Source organism: Falco cherrug, chromosome 6 (genome assembly GCF_023634085.1).
Source record: "Falco cherrug isolate bFalChe1 chromosome 6, bFalChe1.pri, whole genome shotgun sequence".
Lineage (NCBI taxonomy): Eukaryota > Metazoa > Chordata > Aves > Falconiformes > Falconidae > Falco > Falco cherrug.
The window spans coordinates 77,057,621-77,077,766 of NC_073702.1; the positions used below are offsets into that span (position 1 = coordinate 77,057,621).

The window sequence follows — 20,146 nt, forward strand, 5'->3', positions numbered from 1 at the left end:
AGTGGATTTGGGGTATATATAGACAACGGGCTCCTCTATTCCTCAACTCTGATACAACTCCAGGGGAGGTCAGCTTCCATGATGCCTGCAGGGAGGTTTTGTGTAAAAGGAGTAGCATCTTCTCCCGTAGTTGAATGCTGTATCATAGTGCCTGTGGAGAAATAACGTGAATGCTGGTATTGCCTAACTTTCTCACTCTTCACATGGTAACCTTAATAATCTCCTTTTGTTTCTCTCTAGTTGTGTTTATAGTTTCTCAGATTTCTAAAAAAAAAGCAAAACCCAAGTAACCCCTCCTTCCTAAATTTTTCTTTGCGATACCGTAGAAACATCCGCATGGGCTCCTTTGACTTCTGCCATTCCTGCGAATGGAGCCACCGATGAACCAATTCTTGATCAGTACTGACACGGGGATGGGTGGGGTTGTCCCCGTGTTCCAGCAGTATTTGCAGAAAAAATGCTGGGACTTGGGACTCCTGGATTTCATTCCAGTCTCTGGACAAGTGTCTTTGTAGGGGCACAGACTCTTCTGCCCATTTTTAGTCAGAATGCTTCTGATTTGTTCATATTTGGCTGGATTTTCATGGCAACAGCTCTCACACAAAAGCCACTCCTATTCCAAAGTTCAAGTCCTTACTTCAAAGCATGGAACTGGTACAGCTTTTCAAAGGAAGGCTCCTCAGAGTTTAAGATTAGTAAAACAATATATTTTTCCCAGCAGAAGAGTTTCAGCTGAAATTTTAAAAACAAATAAATGCATAAATCACAATTTAGTCTGAGACAGACGCCCAGCATGGACAATTTCAGCCAGAATGCTTAAAGTTTGGCAAAGCTGTAAGAGACTGAAAATTGTCTCATCGTGGGAAGTGCGCGGCACACTTCATACGAGGCAATACTATCAGCTGTAAGTAATCCAAGCTGTACATATAATGCATAGATGTAGATGTTAGGGAAGGAAAAACCAGTTTTAATAGATCAATTAGTGCTATGTCCCAGCCTGAATCAAACTATTGAACAAAAACCCACAAAACCTAGTCTCTACTTCAGCAAATGTCTTAACACTCAAGTTCCCCAAAACACAAGTAAATCATTTAGCTACTGGTAAATATATTTAACTATATGTAGCCAAATTTCCTTGAGACAGACTGTTCAGTGACTCTTCAATACAGCACCCCTCTGTTTTCTTGCATCCAATGATTATGCATTGACTTGATGTGCTAGAAGTTTCTCTATTGGAAATACGTGAGAAGCCAAGAAGGCCTTTTTTTTTCGGTGGTGCACTTACAGTGTAAAATAACAAAGCAAATCGCAATATTTGTAAGTTATAAAATTATCCTATAACCCTTTAAAGTAGACGTCAGCTTGCTATACCCACAAGGAGTTAATCTATCCATGGTACATTATGATTTTTAATAATTGGAAGCGATTGGCCAAAGTGCTGTAAACCTGGCAGAAATTTGTTGCCTTATTTTCTGCAAACCACAAGCACACCTTATTAATTGAGAAATGAACATTAACTGGCATTACCTAGCATCTGTAAACTGAAAAAGAGAAATGACCATGGTACGCATTCAGCTGGAAACAGTAGAGTTGCAAAGCTGCAACAGGTAAAATTGGTTTTTAAGCGCGAATGAAAAACCATTTTAGTCGGCTACTGGCAAATGCCCAAGTCTAGGGTTTTTAATGAGGCTTCTGCATCAAAATAAGTGAAACCACATGGAATTTTAATTGTTCTTATTCTAAATATGAAACACACTGGAGCAGTATTCTTGAATCTAGGATGTTAGCATATATATTGGCATATTAACATGACCACTTTTCTGTTCTAAACTGTAGCTCTCAGAAAACTTGAGTGCTAGGTTAGGGAGGAATCAGCTTGGAAGATTTAAAAACAGTTTAACCCGGACTCGTTCAGATGTAAAGAGGTTTTTTAAAAATATCCTGCCCCCCCGCCCCCCCATATTGTCAAGCACAGTGAGCTGGTCAGACTGTATAGGAAAAGAAGATCACTTGCTGTGCTTGTTGCTGTGCTTCTCTTTCTGGTGGCACAAAATAAAAGTCTCTTCTTTTTGTAGAAGTGTGGTTTCACAATCTTGCGGCCACGATGTAGGGCAGAGGATTTGTGCTTCACCCATTTTATACAAGCTATCACGAGAGCAGGAATTCACAGATGCAAATTGTTTTCTTGCTCTGACGGAGTTAAAATCAGCATAAATCTTTAATCCTGCTGGGGAGATGAATTAATAAATTATTTACTTGCACTGTCATGTTACTATATTGCTGATCGACATCACTATTTGTGCACAACTAGATATACAAAGATGGGTGCCATACCCAGAAGAGCTATTTATCTTCCCATTCTGGCAAAGAGCTAAATACATATACATGAATATGCATATGGTGTTTCCAGGTTAGAACCAAAATCAACCTCAAGACAAGGAGGTCGCACAGAAAGAGGAGGAGGAGGAGGAGGAGGAGGAGGAGGAGGAGGAGGTGGGTGAAAATGTGTCAGTGAGATTGCATAGCAGTGAGGCTGGCAAGGGGCTGAGTTTTAGAGGTGATTTTTTAAGAAGTTTCTAGACTCACTTAGAAAGGACACTTCAGAACAAATATCACAGAAAACTTCCTGATCTCCAAAAATAGCTTTACACAATGGAGATACAGGAGGCTGGGAACAAATTGCAGCCTAGTGCAGGGAGTTATGGAGACAGCAAAAGGCATTTGGACAAAACAGGGGTTGGAGGAGTGAGTGTGCAGGAGCCATGCAGACACAGCCATCCGTGAGATAAGAAAGGGTTATAGTTATTTGGCCTTTAGGTAAATAGGATTGCGCTTTACAAGCAACCGTAAAAACAAACAAGTGTGGATTTACTAGGGTATGTAAGGAGGTCTGTAGCCCCACATTAGAAATTCCTACGTGTGGTGTGCACATTCCCAGTCATTCAACACATGCATGATCTCTTGGCAGCACCCATACAGATAATATTTGGGTCTAGCCCTGAAAGGGGGATTGCCTTTTAATGTGTAAAACTGTATGGATAGTTTGTTATTAAGTTAAAAAAAAAAAGTATTGGTTGCAAAGAAATCAAAATGCTGATGTTCTTCTACACCCTTACACTCATACCAATTCTACCTTTGATTATAAATCTCCTGTTTAGCTTCTATCAAGGTAAACTAAGAGCAACTCTGTTCTTGTTGGGAGAGTTGCAACAACAATAAAAGAAAAAAAAATAAAGGAGAATAAGCAGTAGCAGATTGAAACTCAGTATTTTGAGCAGCTGGGGAAATTATGTTCTAACCTTATATTTCCAGATACGTATCAGACCTGTTCACAATATAAAGGATAGTGTTCCAAAATTACAGCTTTGAATCTGGGTGGTATCGCCTCTGGCTATTGTTTGCAGTTGGGAACGAAAGAAGTTGCATCAAGTAGTAGAGTGTTTGCTGTAAAGGTACAAGTTATATTACATTCCATGGGGCTGTGGTTGGAGGGGTTGATGATGGAGACAGACCCATTCACCCGTAGGTCACTGATTCAGTTCCAGATAAAGATAATAGTAATCACATTGTCATCAGAGTTAAAAATGGGCTTTTATAGCCCATTTAAAGCTCTGCACTAAACATCTTTTGAGACGGGCAGATTATAATCCCCAGGTTTCAGGCTCCGTGATCAGGACGCTTGGCTGGCTGTGGCCCAGGTCCTCCAGCCTGAACCCAAGCTGTGCCTGAGCTTTGCCCCCCTGCTGCTTTTAGGGGTCATTGAAGGCGTGGGTTAAATGAGCTGGTAGAACAGGAGAGAACAGTGATCTAAATCACAGTATGTCCCACATAAGGTGGCAGGGTCTGTTGAGTTTGTGGTTTATGGTAGCAACCCATGGTGGGTGCTGTAGGGAGCCAAGGGCAGAAGGGCTGAAGGGACCTGCCTTCTTCACACCAGAAGCAGCAGGTCAGATCCAAAGCCTCTCTGCCAGGGCAGGCATGGCTTCATCTTATATTGAGGATACACAGAGCGTTTCAGTGTTTAGCACATCAGTTTGACATCTAGAAGATGCTGTATTTTCCTTTCAGTTAAATCAGATTTGGCAGATTGGCAGAGATGAGTGAACCCTTGGATCTAGAGGACTGTAAAGCTGTAGAAATGTCAGCTGGGAAGCACAGGGAAAGTCCATTTGATTTCATTATTTTTCCCCTTTATTTCTACCCCACTTTTTTCAGCTCTCTATAAGTATGTGTATATGTATCTACTGCAGAGTGGCCAAAGCATTTGCCTCCTCCTGCACTGCACTTCTGCATTAGTCTTTTTCTCTTTCCCCCCTCCCTTTTCCCACACCCTTTTTGTTTTCCGCATTTCTGGCTCTCAGCGCGAGCTTTCACCATCTTTTTCTTCTGCTCCTGTCCATCCCACAGTCTCCTAAGCAGATCACCAAGCTACTAATGTTTGCTTTCCAGTTCTGCTCCGAAACTTTGGGTGTTTGATGTGGGATTTGAAATTAGGCAAAATGAGTTTACCCATCCCTGTTTCGCGTTAGCCTCCAATCCACAGTGTTACCATCCAGACGTTCACAGTTGCCATAAACTGTGTGGTCTTTTTTTCAACCAGACTGCACAGACTACATATGAAAACAACTTTTTTTTCAATGGCAAAAAGAGTGTTGGGCTTGTAATTTTCCATCAATTGCAGTGAAAAGTAAGATCTGCATCTTTGCTATCGGCTCAGTGGCCTTCCCTATCCTTTGGATGCAACAAGTAATATTTTTCGGCTATAGGAAGTAGCTGAGCAGATTCTCACCTAAATAAATTGATTTAAGGAAAGAAGTGGGTCTTAGTCACCCCCGGTGTAACTCCCCTGGTGTCAGTGGTGCAACTAACTTGGTGTTGCCAGCTCTTGTAGTTTTGTTACAAGTTGCACAGTAATTTCTGCTTTTCTTGAAACCCCAGCTCCCAAAGGTGTGTGCTGAGGTGGGAATCTCAGCTTCCAGGTGGGAATCTCAGCAACCAGACCTGAGTTTCTTGAGAGGCTAAGGCAAAAAACCCAGAGATACGTAACCCTCAAAGCTCAGAAACCAGAAGGCAAATCACCTCCAAATCCATCTTTTTCTTTTTGGCTCTTTTTCAGTCTCTTGATTTTTGAGATTATTTTTCAACACCCCCTGTTGTGACCCTCGACCACTTCAGGACGGCAATGCCGGTCCCTCCATTGGCATTGGTGGAGTTAGACCAGGGATGAGTTTGGCCCAGCACTTGTAGAAGACAGGTGTATGACTCTGTTCCTTGCAATGTATTATTTGATATGATCTGCTGTTCTCTTGGGGGCCAAAAGAAGTGGGTGTTCTTAGAAAAATAAAATTCTATCATCACTTGATACGAAAAATGGTATTTACAGAATTGTTTTCCCCCGTCTTTTGTTATAATTTTTTAGGTGCTTCAGAGCTGGGCCCATTTTCAGATCCCAGGCAGTTCACAAGCATTTCATCCCTCACTGAGAGCCGCTTCTCCAACCCACGAATGCACTATCCAGCCACCTTTACCTATACACCGCCAGTCACCTCAGGCATGTCACTGGGTATGTCCGCAACCACTCACTACCACACCTACCTACCACCACCCTACCCTGGCTCTTCCCAAAACCAAAGTGGACCTTTCCAGACCAGCAGCACTCCATATCTCTACTATGGCACTTCATCAGGATCATACCAGTTCCCCATGGTGCCGGGAGGGGACCGCTCCCCCTCCAGGATGCTTCCTCCGTGCACCACCACATCCAACGGCAGCACGCTGTTAAACCCTAACTTGCCCAACCAGAGTGACGGGGTGGAGGCGGATGGCAGCCACAGCAGCTCCCCAACTGTCTTGAATTCTAGTGGCAGAATGGATGAGTCCGTTTGGAGGCCGTACTGAGATTTCTTCTGTAGCTGGCCTGACCTCCGCGAGCCAAAAAAAAACAAAAACAAACCCAAACCAAACGGTCAAGTAACTACGAAGTGCCTGGTTTTTCTGGTTTTTTTTTTTTTTTTTTTTTTTTGTTGGGTTTTTTTTTTGGTTTTTTTTTAATACATTTTACCAATATGTGCAACTGTGTAGATGGGATGATAATGGCCATAAATAACACAAGAGTTACCAACACACCACAACCTATGTTTCTGATTATGTGGATCAAAGAACATAATTATTTTTTTTCCATGGAACCATTTTGCTTTGTTTTATATTTAAAATGTACTTTTTACACACACACACACACACACACACACAAATCACCCCCTAATTTTTTTTTCCTTTTTTCCTTTTTTGTTTTTTTTGTTTGTTTTTTTTTAATCTAGAGTGTTGTGATAACTAGTGAGTATATTGCCAATGAGGAGAGAACGGACTCCCCGGCTATCAGGAGAAACATGGTGATGCAAGGCAAAGGCTGCATTCCCTTTTATTTTTAAAACAAAAAAACCCTGACCATGAACTCCAGATACAGTTGCAATCATACAACGTATGGGACCCTCTTCACACCCGTAGTGCAATTCAACTGGCTTGTATTGGTGCACATAAAAAGGAAAGCAAAGATCAAGTTGCTTCCATTTTGCCATGATACATTCAGATTAAAACAGCTGTCCCAAAAAACTCTGTCCGAGCCTTGCTGCAGATAATGGTTGGAATTTCTCTGTGTTCATTGCTTTTTTGGTTTGTTTTTGGGTACTTAAAGAGAACAAGTCTTCAAGTTAGGCTAGACAACCCTGGGGTTTCCTTTTTGCTTTTGTATCTGTTCATTTTGCCTTTGATTAGCCAAAAACCAAAAAATAGCAACCTTTAAAAACAAAAAACAAAATGTTATTACTTATGCAAAATATGAAAATGGCAATATATATTACTAGAGCCAAAATGGTATACATAGTATTTTTGTTCGGCTATGTTCTTTTTTATTTTTTTTTAAATTATAAATGTGTAAAATTTGAGGTTGTTTGCTAACATGAATCATCGTATAAGTTTAAAAGAATATTTATAATTATTTAATGACATTTGGACCCTTTAAATGTTTCTTAATGTAATGATATATTGACTTCGGTCTCTAAAAGTCTTTTGGGTTTTGGTTTGGTTTGTTTGGGGGTTTGTTTTTTTTTTTTTTACTTATTACATTTCTGCTATGGTGTAAACCTCAAACCTTTACCCAGCTCTGAAAACCAGTTCCAGTGTGAACCAGTTTACAATGTGACTTAAAAATGACAAACCCAACCCAAATGCATCCACATCAAATGATTTTGGATGTAGGATCTTTTTATATAACTTATGAAGGAAATATTGTGTTTAAAATATTTTTATTAGCTGTCTGGTTGCCTTCAACACAGTCTTGCCTTTTAATCAGTAGTTGTGGAGACACTGGAAAAATGGTAGGAAGGATGAAACATTTTTCCACCCTTCCCCTAATTTCTTCTTCTCCCAGAACTTTTCTTAGAACTTCAAAATTTGAAAATATTCATATTTTAAAATGTTCTGTTTTGACAGCGTGATTTGAATTTCGACAAGGTTTTTTTTTTTCCCAAAGAAAAAACAAAACCATTTCAAAGCCCTTCTTTTACAAATAATGAGCTGTTAAATATCTCAGAAATGGGATTAAGGGAGAATAGGTGAAACTTTTTCCCCTCCCCTTGCAATTTCAGCCCACTTGATGGAAGAAAAAGATTCAAAACTCGAGACAGAAACTGCCTGGTAGGGAATCCCCACCCATTAGCATTAAATGCTAGAGCTGTAAGGATGCTGTGTTGACTTTGAAGCTGATGTGGCTGTTGCCGTATTAGAGGGACAAGCACAAGGGCAACAGTATTCACCTCTGCAAACGCTGAAGGTAAAAAGTCACCTTAAAAGCCACCCTGGGGCTCTCAGGCATGATACAGGGAGAGCAAATTGCACCCAAACCCCTTAACCAACCTGTCTGCCACCAAACTATCCAGCGGAGGGGCCCAAGTTTTGCCCAGCCCAGGGCTGCTATGGCAAACAGGGAGGCAACGTGGCATCGGATGGATGCAGTGGGAGCTGAACCGCCCTCCCCACACTATCCCTAAGCAGGTGATGCTAAGCCTGCTATAGTGAGATGTTCAGCACATGCTGATGGCGTTTGCCGGTGCTCCCTCCTTGCCCTGCCTTAGCCGTCGCCATCTGCAGCCTACTCGGGGGGGCTGTTGGCCACCATACCGCTCCTTGGCTGTACTTTGGCTACCTCCAAAGTATCGCAATAAATCATCGGTTGGGCATAGCCATACAGAGCCGGACAACACCATCACCACTCGTTAATAGCGAAGCTGTTAAACGAGTTGACGTTAGCATGGTACATTCCTCTGATTTGCGTGACGACGCGCTCTTAAAAAAAATAATTAATAAAGTCTTTGCCTTTTAAAGGTTGTATACCAAGTATGCTTAAAGTATAAGTAAGACACTTTGTTTTTCTTCTAATACTTAGTTTTCCTTCAAAGATGGAAGCTGTAATTGATTCTATTTATTGTTGGTTTGTGGTAGCTTGAAGCATACCACTGTCCATTTATTTGTAACTGTAAAATACGTTTGTTAGTCTCAGCAGCACTTAAAAAGCCAGTGTCTGGTTACACATTTCAGTTTTGTTTTTTGTTTAGTAAGCAAGAGAAAAAGATGTACTGCCAGTGCAAGCTGTTTCCTATTTAATAAAAGGTACTATATTTGTACATTATTTGTTATTGCTGAGAAGGGCTTTTTAAGGTTTACTGTATGCATATTAAGTAATTTTTAGGGTGCTTTTGTGTTGAAATGTTGTTAAGAGTGGCTGCAGGCAGCAACCCAGGTTGGTGTTTTTTTGGGGGTGGGATTTTTTTTTTCTTTTTTTCTTTTTTTTTAAGACTTTGTTGTAAAATTCAAGCACTTGGGTTTTGTTTCTGGATAAATCCAGCACAGACCAGAGACGTTTTGCTCAGTACTGACAGGACTCTGTGTCACCGTGGTTTTTCAGCTGGACCGTTAGGGACAGACGTTGAAAACATTTTCTCCGCCTGGTCGAGGTGCACATGCCCAACCCGTACCCTCAGTTTCCTGGCCATACAGGCAGGCGTCTGGCCCTGCCTGCTTGAGATAGGAAGGAAAGGATTTTCTAAGTACCTATGGATGGAGGAGCACCAGCCCCTTGACTTTCAGTAGACTCCCATGCTCCTGAACCCTCCTGGTGCCTTTGGAAAATCTCTCCTGGTACATCAGGCTGGTCACAGAGGGAGGTGTCAAGGCTGAGGCAGAGATGCTCATCAAAGCTTTTGGAAAATGCTTTTGAGTTCGCTTGGAAATACTCTTGAATCAGGATTTCAGACCAAAAAAAAAACCCCAACCAGCACTATGCAGTAAATCATATCAGATTATTTGACATTTTGCGAGGTGCTTAGCATCAGCAGAAAGGAGTTTTCTCAAAGGTACGGCAGCTCTTCCCTTCAGTGAGCGGCAAACTTTGGCACCGGTCATAGATTTAAAGGTTTAAAAATGGCCTTTTTTGACTTTCCAGCTCTCTTACCCTACCACAGATTTACTTCCAGCACAACAGGCACAATGTCCCTTTTGCCAAATGGAGGGATTAAATCCTCCTCTCCCTCTTCCTAAGGGTAACCAGATCGGGGTCAGTGGGTCGGGATGGATGAGTAAAGCAATTTGTTTAACCCACAGCATCATTCGTGTGGCATTTATTGTTTCTTTTAAAAGACCAGCTGCTGTGTCTTTCTTAGCATTGAACTTTTTTTGCCAGCAGTCCCCTGAGCAAAGATTTATCGGTTTCCACAGGTACCATCTTGAGTGGGGAAAATTTTGCACTTTCACACTTAGCAAAGCAAAGCTCAGCCCCACGCCGGGCTGCATGCGGCCACAAGCCATGAGCAAAAGCAATAATTAAAACCTGGATCAGCCATGAGCTCAAAGAAGCCCCATTCTCTGAACCCCTGAACTTCTTCTTGTTTTTAAATAGAATGCATTTCATTTTAACATTTTCTGAGAACTTTTTTAGATGTTTGTTTACTTCCATGTTTACAGATAACTCTTTGCTTTTTTTTTTTTAATGCAGTACTTTTAAGTATATCAGCCAAACCCATACTTTTACAGTAACTTTTGTTTTAGGTAATATGAGTGACATTCCAATTTTTTTTTGTTGTTGTTGTTAAATATGCTTTACCAGTCTTGAATTTCCGCTGGAACAAAATATTTGTAGCATTTTGTGTAAATACAAGCTTTAATTTTTTATTTTTTCAAGTGCTGTCACCTGAGACTTGCTTTTCATGCACATATTGTACAAACACACTCTGCTTTATGCCACAGATGATGATTGTGGATCAGTTTACTTCAACTTCAAAGGGACTATTTGTATTGTATGTTGCAACTGTAAATTGAATTGTTTTGGCATTTTCTCATGATTGTAATATTAATTTGAAGTTTTAATTTCATTTTCAATAAAATGGCTTTTTTTTGTTAATGTTCTTCTATGCTTCTGTTTCTTCCACTGTCTCCTCTTAGCACCAGGCAGGGTAAAGTACATGGTAGGGCACAGTACTAGCCCTTCTGTGGTGGCCCTCTCAATTTCTGCAGTGCTTAAGTTTGCAATTAAATATAGAAAGCAAGTTTCCAGGCCTATGGGTAGTAAAGGACACCTTCTAAATCTGATCTCCAATGTTGCTTCTTCTCCTGAGTCTGCAAACTAGCAAAACCTGTGTTTCTTAGAGGAGTGCAAACTGCTCCATTCATCTTACTAGCTTGTTAACTCTGAAACCTAACAACTGACATTAGCCGGGACGTTCTGATGCTGGGGGCAGAGCTTAAAGTATAGGAAAAGCTGGGATACATTTCCAAACTGGGGGCAGTGGGGAGAGATTAGGGTTTATGGTGCTTTTCCAGGGTGGGGGTTGCGCTATCCCCACCTCCTCCTGGTCAGATCTGAGGAATGCAGTTACAGATAATCTTGTGATTTGCATGGCCTGAGGCGAGAATCCTTTCCAAGCAGCAAAAGATATATGGATAGGGAGGCGACTGGGGGAGGAGGCTATTTTTCCTCCTGCCTAGTGTCAGGGATAGGAGGAGATGCAGCTAATAAAGGTGAGGTTAAGTTCACCCAAGGCTGTCTGCAGGAGGAGAGGAGAGGACAGGAGTTGTTTGCAAGCTTGTGCCTGGTTTCATAGTAAGTTCATATCCTTTTTAGCTATTTCTTGAGTCTGCAAAAGTGCAATAGTAGCACAGAGGCATGAGGGTTTGATCATTTCAAGAAACCTTTAACTCTGATGTTTAAATGTCACTAATACTGATTTTGTGAGCTCTGTTGGCTTTTCATGGACCTACATATTTCTTGTGTGGTGGTTGAAGACTGAGATAATGTTTGGGGGTTTTCAAGGGTGCTTTCATTCCAGCCCATAATCTGAGTCCTAATTTTAGACAAGGTTTATCCAAGAGTGAGGAACCAAGCAAACCAATCAATGCTTTGTGGTGTAATTGCTATAGAAATCATTTTGGTGGGACTTAGGCTACGAACATTAGTACTAAGACTTTCCGCTGCCCTCTGGTGCACAGGTTAACCCATCTGAGTTAGTCAGAGCGCAGCAGGATGTTCACTATGTTCTTGCTTTCATGGTCACTTAATCCAGATGCTCATAAAAGGAAAGAAAGCATTTTTCACCATTTCATATGGTCAAGTGGCGGGACAGGGGCTTAGGGAGGTCATGCCACTCTGTTCTTGGAGGTTTACAGGACCTGACTGGGTAAAGCATGGAGCAACCTGTTCTGACCCCAGAGCTGTGGCTGCTCAAGCAGAAGGTTGGGCTGGACACCTCCCACGGTCCCCTCCAAATTACCCCAGAGCCCTGTGAGTCAGACTAGGAGCTATCTACTGCAGGTTGCTGTCTAAGCTAAAAACTGCTTGCGTGACTGCACGGGTAGCATATATTCAGCTAAAACTAATCTGAATAAAGAGGTTTGACAGGATGATATTCTTACTTAGGCGGGTTATTGAGGAGTTACAGTGATCCATCTATCTTTTGTTGGTTTCTAGCACATTTCTCTGGGGATATCTACAGCAGACAAGGTCAGCACAAGAGTTGGAGGAGTCAAACCATCACTGATCCAGTGCAGGAAATCCCATCATAGATCATACTGGGGTGTTACTTTTGAGTTTTTGATTCATTTACCCTTTTGCAGCTTGAGAAGGTGAGTCTCATTCTCTTGCCTTAGCCAGAAACCAACCACTCTTGAGACACAATGACCACCACTGGTCAGTGTGGAGGACTGCCTGATGTGGAGCCATGGGGAGCAGTGGGGGGAGATCAAACTCAAAATACTTTTAGAAGATAAGATTTAAAGATGCTTCCTACAAGGGGTGGTGACCATTGCCTTCCCCACCTTTTGCTGCCAGTAAATAGCTTCTTGCTTTGGGGTTGTGAGGGTTGAACGTCCACTCTGGATCGCTGGAATCAGGCCTTTTCTGGTCCCACGTAGTGTGCATGCGGCGGGCAGGATCTCGTGCTGCCTTTCCCTGTTAGCCTCTGTTTTAACTTTTTAATTTCCTGTGGCTGTGAGCAACACCGGAGGGGCTCAGAGCAGCCACGTGTTGGCAGCCACAGGCCTAAATCAGCCTTTTTTTGTGCCTAAAATGAGCGCTGGGGGAGAGGTGGGGGAGAGAAGGAGCAGAGTCTGGCTTTATGGTTCAGCACCAAGTCCTGCACTGGCACCAAATAAAAAAATCATCAAAGTGTTTGCTGGGCAAAAGGAGGAAATAACCTCAGTTATATTTCCAAGGATTGACATGTACCGTCTAGTTACCTTCTGCATGGTTGGGAGGAAATGAATTGGTATTTTGGGGTGAAATCCCTCCCCTGGGCCATCACTTGTGGATGGTAAATGCTCTGCATAAGTCACAGCAGTGCTCTGCAGCACCTGGGGGGGTCACGCTAGAGCATGTATTTGGGTAGCAGAGGGTATGGCACGGTGTGGGTGACCAGCCTTGCAGCTGCTCAGGCGCTCACCACATGGCTGAATGTTTGCAGAGAACAGCCCAAGAGCGTTATTCACGAGAAACACTTGTTGGACAGGTTAAAATTACAAGCAAATCCTTAGAAATCCATAATCTTTGGGTAAGTGATGGGCATGACTGTGGCAGATAAGATACTGGAGGCAGCTTGAGCATTTCTACTCAGTGTCTTGAAGAAAAGTTTTAACGTGAGCTTAAAGCAAAAAATGAAATATGTAGCATTCAAAAGGGCTGTGTTTGGCCTTCTGTAATTATAAACTTTCTCCTGTAGATCTGCTGAAGCAAATATCTGTCTGGGATGTATGGAGCTGTTCCCATGGGGTCTCTTTGTGATACTTATATGGCCTGGGAGGGGGGGACATCAGCATCTACGCCTCTGGGAATAGGAAGCTGCTGGCCCCAGTAACAGATAAGGCTGTGAGATACAAAGAGAACAAAGCCTAAGCTTCCAAAAACATCTGGTGATCTGATGCAATGCAAACAAAGTAACTTGGAACCTATGAGATGATTTAAAATTGAAGTTCGCAGGACTTCCCTGCTACTTTGATGCAGATTAATTGCATATATTACTTAGGGTAGGTGCAACCTGCATTTCTAATGCCATCTGTGTTATCTAAATAACAAATGGACTTGAATTTCCCTCCTGCAGTTCAGGTAAGAGAATAAAATGAAATTCCTATAGCTATATTTGTAAGAACTTGTAAAGATGAGACAAACTAGCTCTTGCTCTGTAGCTGGGAAATTTCAGCATCTTCTGATTTTGCATGATTCAGCATCATTCTCCAGGCAGCTTTGGCCTCCTTCTTTAATGCCTCAGTTTCCCTAAATGTAGAACAGGGAATTTACTATTTCCCTACTTTGTCAGGGTGTCCCATGGGCTCAGTGTTTATAGAGAGCTTTGAACTTGTTGTTGTTTAGCTCTTTTTACTACAAATCTGATGTTTGGTCTCACACCATTGGACAGTGTCCTTTGAAACAGCACATTTCTAAACCACATGTTTAGAAAAATTGACCCAGTTTCCAGACTGCTGATCTGGTCAAGAAACAATGCGGAGTTAAGGCCAAGTTGTGCTGTCTCAACAGATTTACTCGGGATTTGTGGCGGGGCAGGAAGAAAAGCAGAGATCGCCGCAATCCATGGAGGCAGCCCTTGGCCGCTCCCTCCCGGCAGCTCACTCAGGATGAGCAGCTGGAGCTTGCAGGATGTCCCAACACTTACAGAAAAGCAAACAACTCATCTTAAAGTTGATGTGCCGCAGCAACTTGCCAGTGATTAATGCTCACCATGGGGCCAAGTTCAGATGGTCATTACGCCAGTACAGATCAGCTGAAGTCCCTCTATTAATAGTCCCGTGGTTTTGGATGCCAGCATTTTTCAACCTGTAAATGTGGGTGTTAGCAATGAAGCGTCACCAAAATGCTGGTTGGAAGGGGTCTCCATGGGTCTCCTGGTTCAAGGGAGGCTCAATACAGGACCACCACCACCACCAGATCTGCTCAGCATGGCTGTGTCCAGCAAGTCTTGAGATCTTTCAAGCGTGGAGAGCTGGGGCTTCAGCAGAGCATCTCATCCCCACACTTCTCCTAATGTCCACCCCCAACCTCCCAAAGTGCAATTGGTGACTTTTCCTCCAGCCTCTGGGTCTGGGTTTTTCCCGCCTCTGGGTTTGGGCACACAAGGCACAGTAAGGGTTTAAAACCTTCTTGCACATCTGTAGGAGTCCAGTGCTTGGTGATCTGTCCATCCTTTCATTTCTATTCCTCCAGGCTGTAAGTTTAGAGTACTATTAAAAATAAAGTTGGAGCCTATACACTAAGGCAGCCCCTCGCCCCTCAGCTTGTTTACTTTTTAATTTCCGCAGTTGGAAAAAGAAGTCCTTAGTAGCTAAAAATGATGCTGTTACATCCCAATGCTGTGAGATAGCTTCTCCCAGGAAAGCACAATTTTTATCCTTGCTCTGGAGCGTACGAGGCTGGTTGGCAAACGTCAGGAAATAGGAAGGAAAGGCCATGGCAGAAGTGAAAAAAAACCCCAAACCAAATAATCCAGACAGATCTCAGGAAACCTGGATGCAAAGGATCTTTGTCCTTTTATTACCAGTAGTGGTGTTCTCCTAACAGAGCAGGATGTTCTCATCTTTTAATAACAGCCAGCCCGGATGCTGAAGTCTCTTCTGCAAATACTGTACAAGTGAGAAGGAGAACAGCTGATTTCTGTTAAGATGAATACACCAGGAGAATAAGCCAAAAAAAAAAAAGTATGGGAAATCTCCAGAGGTCTTTTGGTTTTTTTGTGTTTTGGTTTTTGGGTTTTTTTTGTTGTTTTTTTTTTTTTTTGCAATGCTGTTTGGCAGCTGGATCTCAAAGTCAGGACTGAAAATCCAGTCTGTGTTTCTGTCCCTTTGCTGATCAGTCACCACATGTTGAGCAGCAATTCCTGCACCGCTTGGGGATTTGGAGCAGCATGGGCGGCAATTTCCCCCTGTTCTTTAAAGAGCTGCAAAATCCACCGCCTCTGGCTTTGTGGAGCTGTAGAAAGTACCAGGCAATGAGGAATTTGCTTGACTTGCTCCTTGCCATAGAAAATGGTTACATGCTGAGTCGGGGCCAGTGATTTAAAATGGCATCTTTGTTCCATCTTTTTTTGTACTTTCTCCTCTGCCTTGTTTTCTTTCCTTCGTCTATTTTATTTGTCTGGAAGAGATTAATTCAAACTACAAGATAGAGACAGGATTGTGGTTTTATAAGGCATTGTATTGGGTATTAAGAAAGATGCCTCCTACTCTACTCACGCTGCCCCTTCAATCATCTTCTCCTTATGTGCAGCACAGAAACTGCATTTCCCTCCAGGCAGGGATCTTTGAAATCACAGTAAAATCACACAGGTTTGTAATGTGCTTATAGGTACAGGATGGAAAGTGTTAGAGAAAAGTAGGGTACATGGTGACGTGATATTCTGTATTTCCGTAATGGGGTAATGTCCAAGAGAATAAAGAACTGACTGTGTAGCATGTTCACACATTTTTCTCATATGCTGAATGGCAGTCCTTGAAAACAGTTCCTAGAAACCAGAAAAAAACCCATTGTGAAACAACGGGGAGAACTTATTCAATATTTAGGATTGCTGGCTAATGACTACAAAGAGGTTTACAGAGAACTTGTGCAACTGTTTTCCTTGCCAGCCAGGGAAGATTTTGTACGTGCTGTTTCAGACCTCCATCTCTCTGCCTGACCAAGAGGATCCCCACATTTTCTATTTCCATAAGATTATGAAATTTTCATAAGATTATGAAGTCTTAAATTAGGAACTGATTTTGATTGCTCCATTTAACAGGGCACAAGGAACTCTTTTTTTTTTTTTTTTTTTTTTTTTTTTCGCATTGCATTTATTTAGAAAAGATACTTTTAGGGGATGGTCATCTTAAGACTGGCATTTTTTTTATGGTGGACATCTGCTCTGGAGGAGCTACCCAGCTCCTCCACAACAGAAAATAGCAACAGATAACGTCCTGATGAACTGCAATGTTACCTGGTTGTCATCTCTGGGATTTACTGATCTAGCTGTTTGTGGCACAGAGGGACTGACCCTGTGCCCGCTGTGCCAGAAGCACCTGTGATGAAGGATGGAAAGACGATCCTCCACTCATGGCTGAGGGCATGACATACACACCTGCCTGTGTTGGACCTCACCGTCTGGAGAAAAGAAAAAATAGAAAGAGTAATTTAGGTCATCTACAGCGTGACAACCTCAAAACAGGAAAGCACAAAGCGCTGGTACCTGAGCAGACTGTGGTTCGGAGGGGCTGGCACCTCCCTGAGTCTGTTCAAGTCAAGTCAGTGGGGGCTTGCACCCATCTCGGTGGGGCTGAGGGGTGAAACCCTGATGAAGATGGGTAAGTGAATGCATACCATACACAGAAGTCCTCTCAGAGGCACATGTCCACGCTCACATCCTGGTTTTCCTCTGGAAGTAGTAGGGTCCTGAAGGCACCCCCTGTTCCCTCTTCCCCAGAAGGTGTTGCACATATAGAGCCAGCATTCTGATTTTGCATTTGGCTCTTTCTTTCTGTCAAAAAGCAAAGCTAAAATGACATCCAGTTTGCACTCTGAGGAAGCGTAGGCTTGCTGACGTTGCTGCCAGATCTGATGTTGCTGTCCTCCCTTTGGCATTGTAGTGACTGCAGTGTTAGAGGATTTTAATTATAAATACTTCCTGACCCAAGGGATTACATCACTTTCCTAGGCCTGTGACCCAAGCCCATCACTGGTACATGCAGGGCTTCTCCTATCCCTTTGTGTCCTTTCGGCCCCACAATGGTGTTGTGAACCAAAATGAGGGGAAATCATAGCCACCTGGCTTGGTGCCCCTTGGTTCTCAAGACCCATGGAAATGTTCACCTGACATAGAAAATGCTAAGACTGAATTTGTAAAGGTCTCCTGCTAGAGGTGACCACAGACCTCAGGCCTTGCAAATGAAACATCAAAGTAATTTCTTCAGTGCTTCTTTGCCGCAGCAACTAGAAATGAGACATTGAACCTCAAAGACGGAAGACATGAAGCTCAGAAACGCACCCACACCCACATACAACATCAGAAAGGAGGCAATCAATTTTTCAGTTGCTTCCCAGAAATAGAAGTAGTTCACTTTTGAAAAAGTTTTCTTAAGCTCACTCTCTTCTCAAACATCCAGAAGTGATGGGTACTTAATAAAAGTTGTGTAATGCTTTAGATAGGCATCAATGGAAATATTGAATATGCATATGAATTGGCCTCTGTATTTACCACCTTTTTAAGTCATGGGTGGCTTTTGAAATATTATCAGAAATGGGTAAAAATATATATGGGGCAGGGGAGCTGATCTTGCTACGAACCCTGCGGTAACTGGGTTATTTAAGAAAATTGATTGTTATTTAGTTACTTCGTTTAGCTTAAAATGCAGTTACTGTTTTTCTTCCAAGGCTTTTTGGCTGCTGTACAGCTGTTGTTAAGAAATCAGTATTTCTTAGTAAAATATGTACCCATTAGTTAATATTTGTGACAAGGCAAATTTCAAAGAATTGAAAGGCTGTGACGCCATTTTTCTGGAAAAGGCTAATACCTTGCCAGTAAGCACATTTCTCCTTAACAGGTCAATATCAACCCCAATCAAAAAAGAAAAGTGGGATCGCAGTTTTGGGGATTTTTTTTCTGCCACAGATGTTATAGTTGTTCACTCTACGTTGCCCTCTTCACGTTCACAATAAAGGCTTAAAAACATTATTAGCCAAAATACCCAAAGGAATTACTTGCTTCAGGTAATAAATGGTAGAACTGAGTCCTGCTGGTTTTCCTTTTGCAGCCAGTAAAAGCCATCTGAATGTTTTCTGCAATGATAACGGTGGGAAGCAAAGCCTGGAATGTCATTGCCTTCTAGCTTGGGACTTCTCACCTGCCAGGTTACACCTTGCAGCTCCCAGCGACCTCAGGGCTGGGGACAATGGCTAACTCATTCCCTAAAGCAGGAACTTAATCCCTAAATTGCCCTAAAAAGTTTTCACAGACTATATAAGAAGAGTTATACAGACCGTTATTCAGAAACCGAAGCTAGATGCCGGAATGGATATCCTCCACCATGCAGACAACAAAAAGAATTTGGCCCAAGACATGCTCAAAGGTGATCTCATTAAGACCTAATTTTCTGAGATTTAGGGATTAGGGCCAATGATTTCTAGATTTCTCATCCCCTATATGTGTATTTATGGACTATTGTAGTGCTTATGTGGTACTCAAATATTTAAGAATGGAACATAAGAAAACTCCGGCTTCCTTGCTGGCAGAAGCACCCTAAAATGCATCTTTGGACTTTGGGGATTTTTCCTTTCTGTGCATGTGAGTGGATCGGTACCTCGTACCCAGGTGTGTTTGTGGGTCTGTGTAGGGCAGGTTGGCCCTCCCAAGGGAAACAGAATGTGAGAGAGTGCCAATGAGGAGGTGGGATTTGCCCCTGGGTTCGCATGGGAAAATCCATTCTCTTTGCAAAACATATTTCTGTTTCCTAGGAAAATGAAGGATTTTGGCCTCTAGATACATAGATTTGAAGGTCACCTGGGTAATGAAGTAGTGGTGATGCTGACAGTTGTTAATTTATACTCTTTATTGCTGCGGTGCTTTGGCATACCCCTGTGTGCAGAAACCCATACACCCTGAGCCCAAAACAGTATGTGTGATTGGACTGGAGGTTTCCAGATAGTTTTGAAGACTTCAGAAGATGGGGAAAGACTTCTCCTCCAGTTAGTAGTTTGGTCATTTGAGCTGTAATTTATCCCCCTGCCTCTCTGTAAACTTCGGTGTCTGATACTGCTGGTGTTGGAGATCAATTGACTGAATATCAGTGAGACAAAGCAATACCTTTAGTAGGCAAACCAACACAGATGGAAAAAAATGATAAGTTCCTGGCCAATTCATTTTTAAGACTCTAAATAAAAAAAAGAAACTGGAGAAACTGGGAAAAATTGCACTGAGTTTACTGTAAGTTTATAAATTATCTGAGACATAAAAGTAGAGCAGAGAGGGACCTTGCAATGGGAAAGACGAGGGAAAAGATTAAGTGCCACAAAAGCAGTATTTCTGTTGCATCCATAATGTATCTACCATAATTTAGTACAGTTATGAATGTCAGTTCTCAGGTTCATTTTGCATTGGTCTTCTTACAGGACTTAGAGGTCATACGTAGTTCACCTTTCTTCTGTCCTTGTAGCCTTCAGCAGTTGCTTTTGGGAGTTTACAGTGTATAGGTTGGACTAATCAGCTGCCTCAAAAAGTTCTCTCTCCCCAAGCCTGACTGTTTCTCTTTCAACAAGTTTACAACCTTAGACTCCAGGAGCTTGAATTTTAAGTCTGTGACCTTGTGCTGGTTTCTCAGTATGAAGCCTGGGCATTGAGCCCCATGTTGTAATAGCAAGAACATGGCAAACTGCATGGCCAGTGGGTTTCTTTTAGAGGTGGCAGATCTTTCACAGAGAACTTTTCCGCCCCCAGCAGATAAATTGGGGATAACTGGTGTATTGGCTGTTATTGACATTCTTGCATATGTTTCCTGGAGAGGAAGAAATTTGTATAGTCTTTTGCTCAGTGCAGAAAAGCAGAGCACCCAGGAAAAATGAGGTGTCCCAGGCTTT

The 20,146-nt window shown here is 42.3% G+C and overlaps 1 protein-coding gene across 4 annotated transcripts in view; it reads left to right on the top strand.

The window, feature by feature from the left end:
• The window catches only part of RUNX2 (RUNX family transcription factor 2), a 159,007-nt gene that overhangs the window by 82,703 nt on the left and 56,158 nt on the right, over positions 1 to 20,146 (top strand). For 2 of the 4 annotated variants that reach the window (XM_055713578.1, XM_055713579.1), the window contains one exon: positions 5,420 to 10,450. The exons of the other annotated variants lie outside the window; for them this stretch is intronic. In XM_055713578.1, coding sequence (XP_055569553.1) covers positions 5,420 to 5,898 — 479 coding nt within the window. In that variant the 3' untranslated portion in view covers positions 5,899 to 10,450. Of the gene's footprint in view, positions 1 to 5,419; positions 10,451 to 20,146 lie in introns of those variants that run through there. 4 annotated transcript variants of the gene reach the window in all.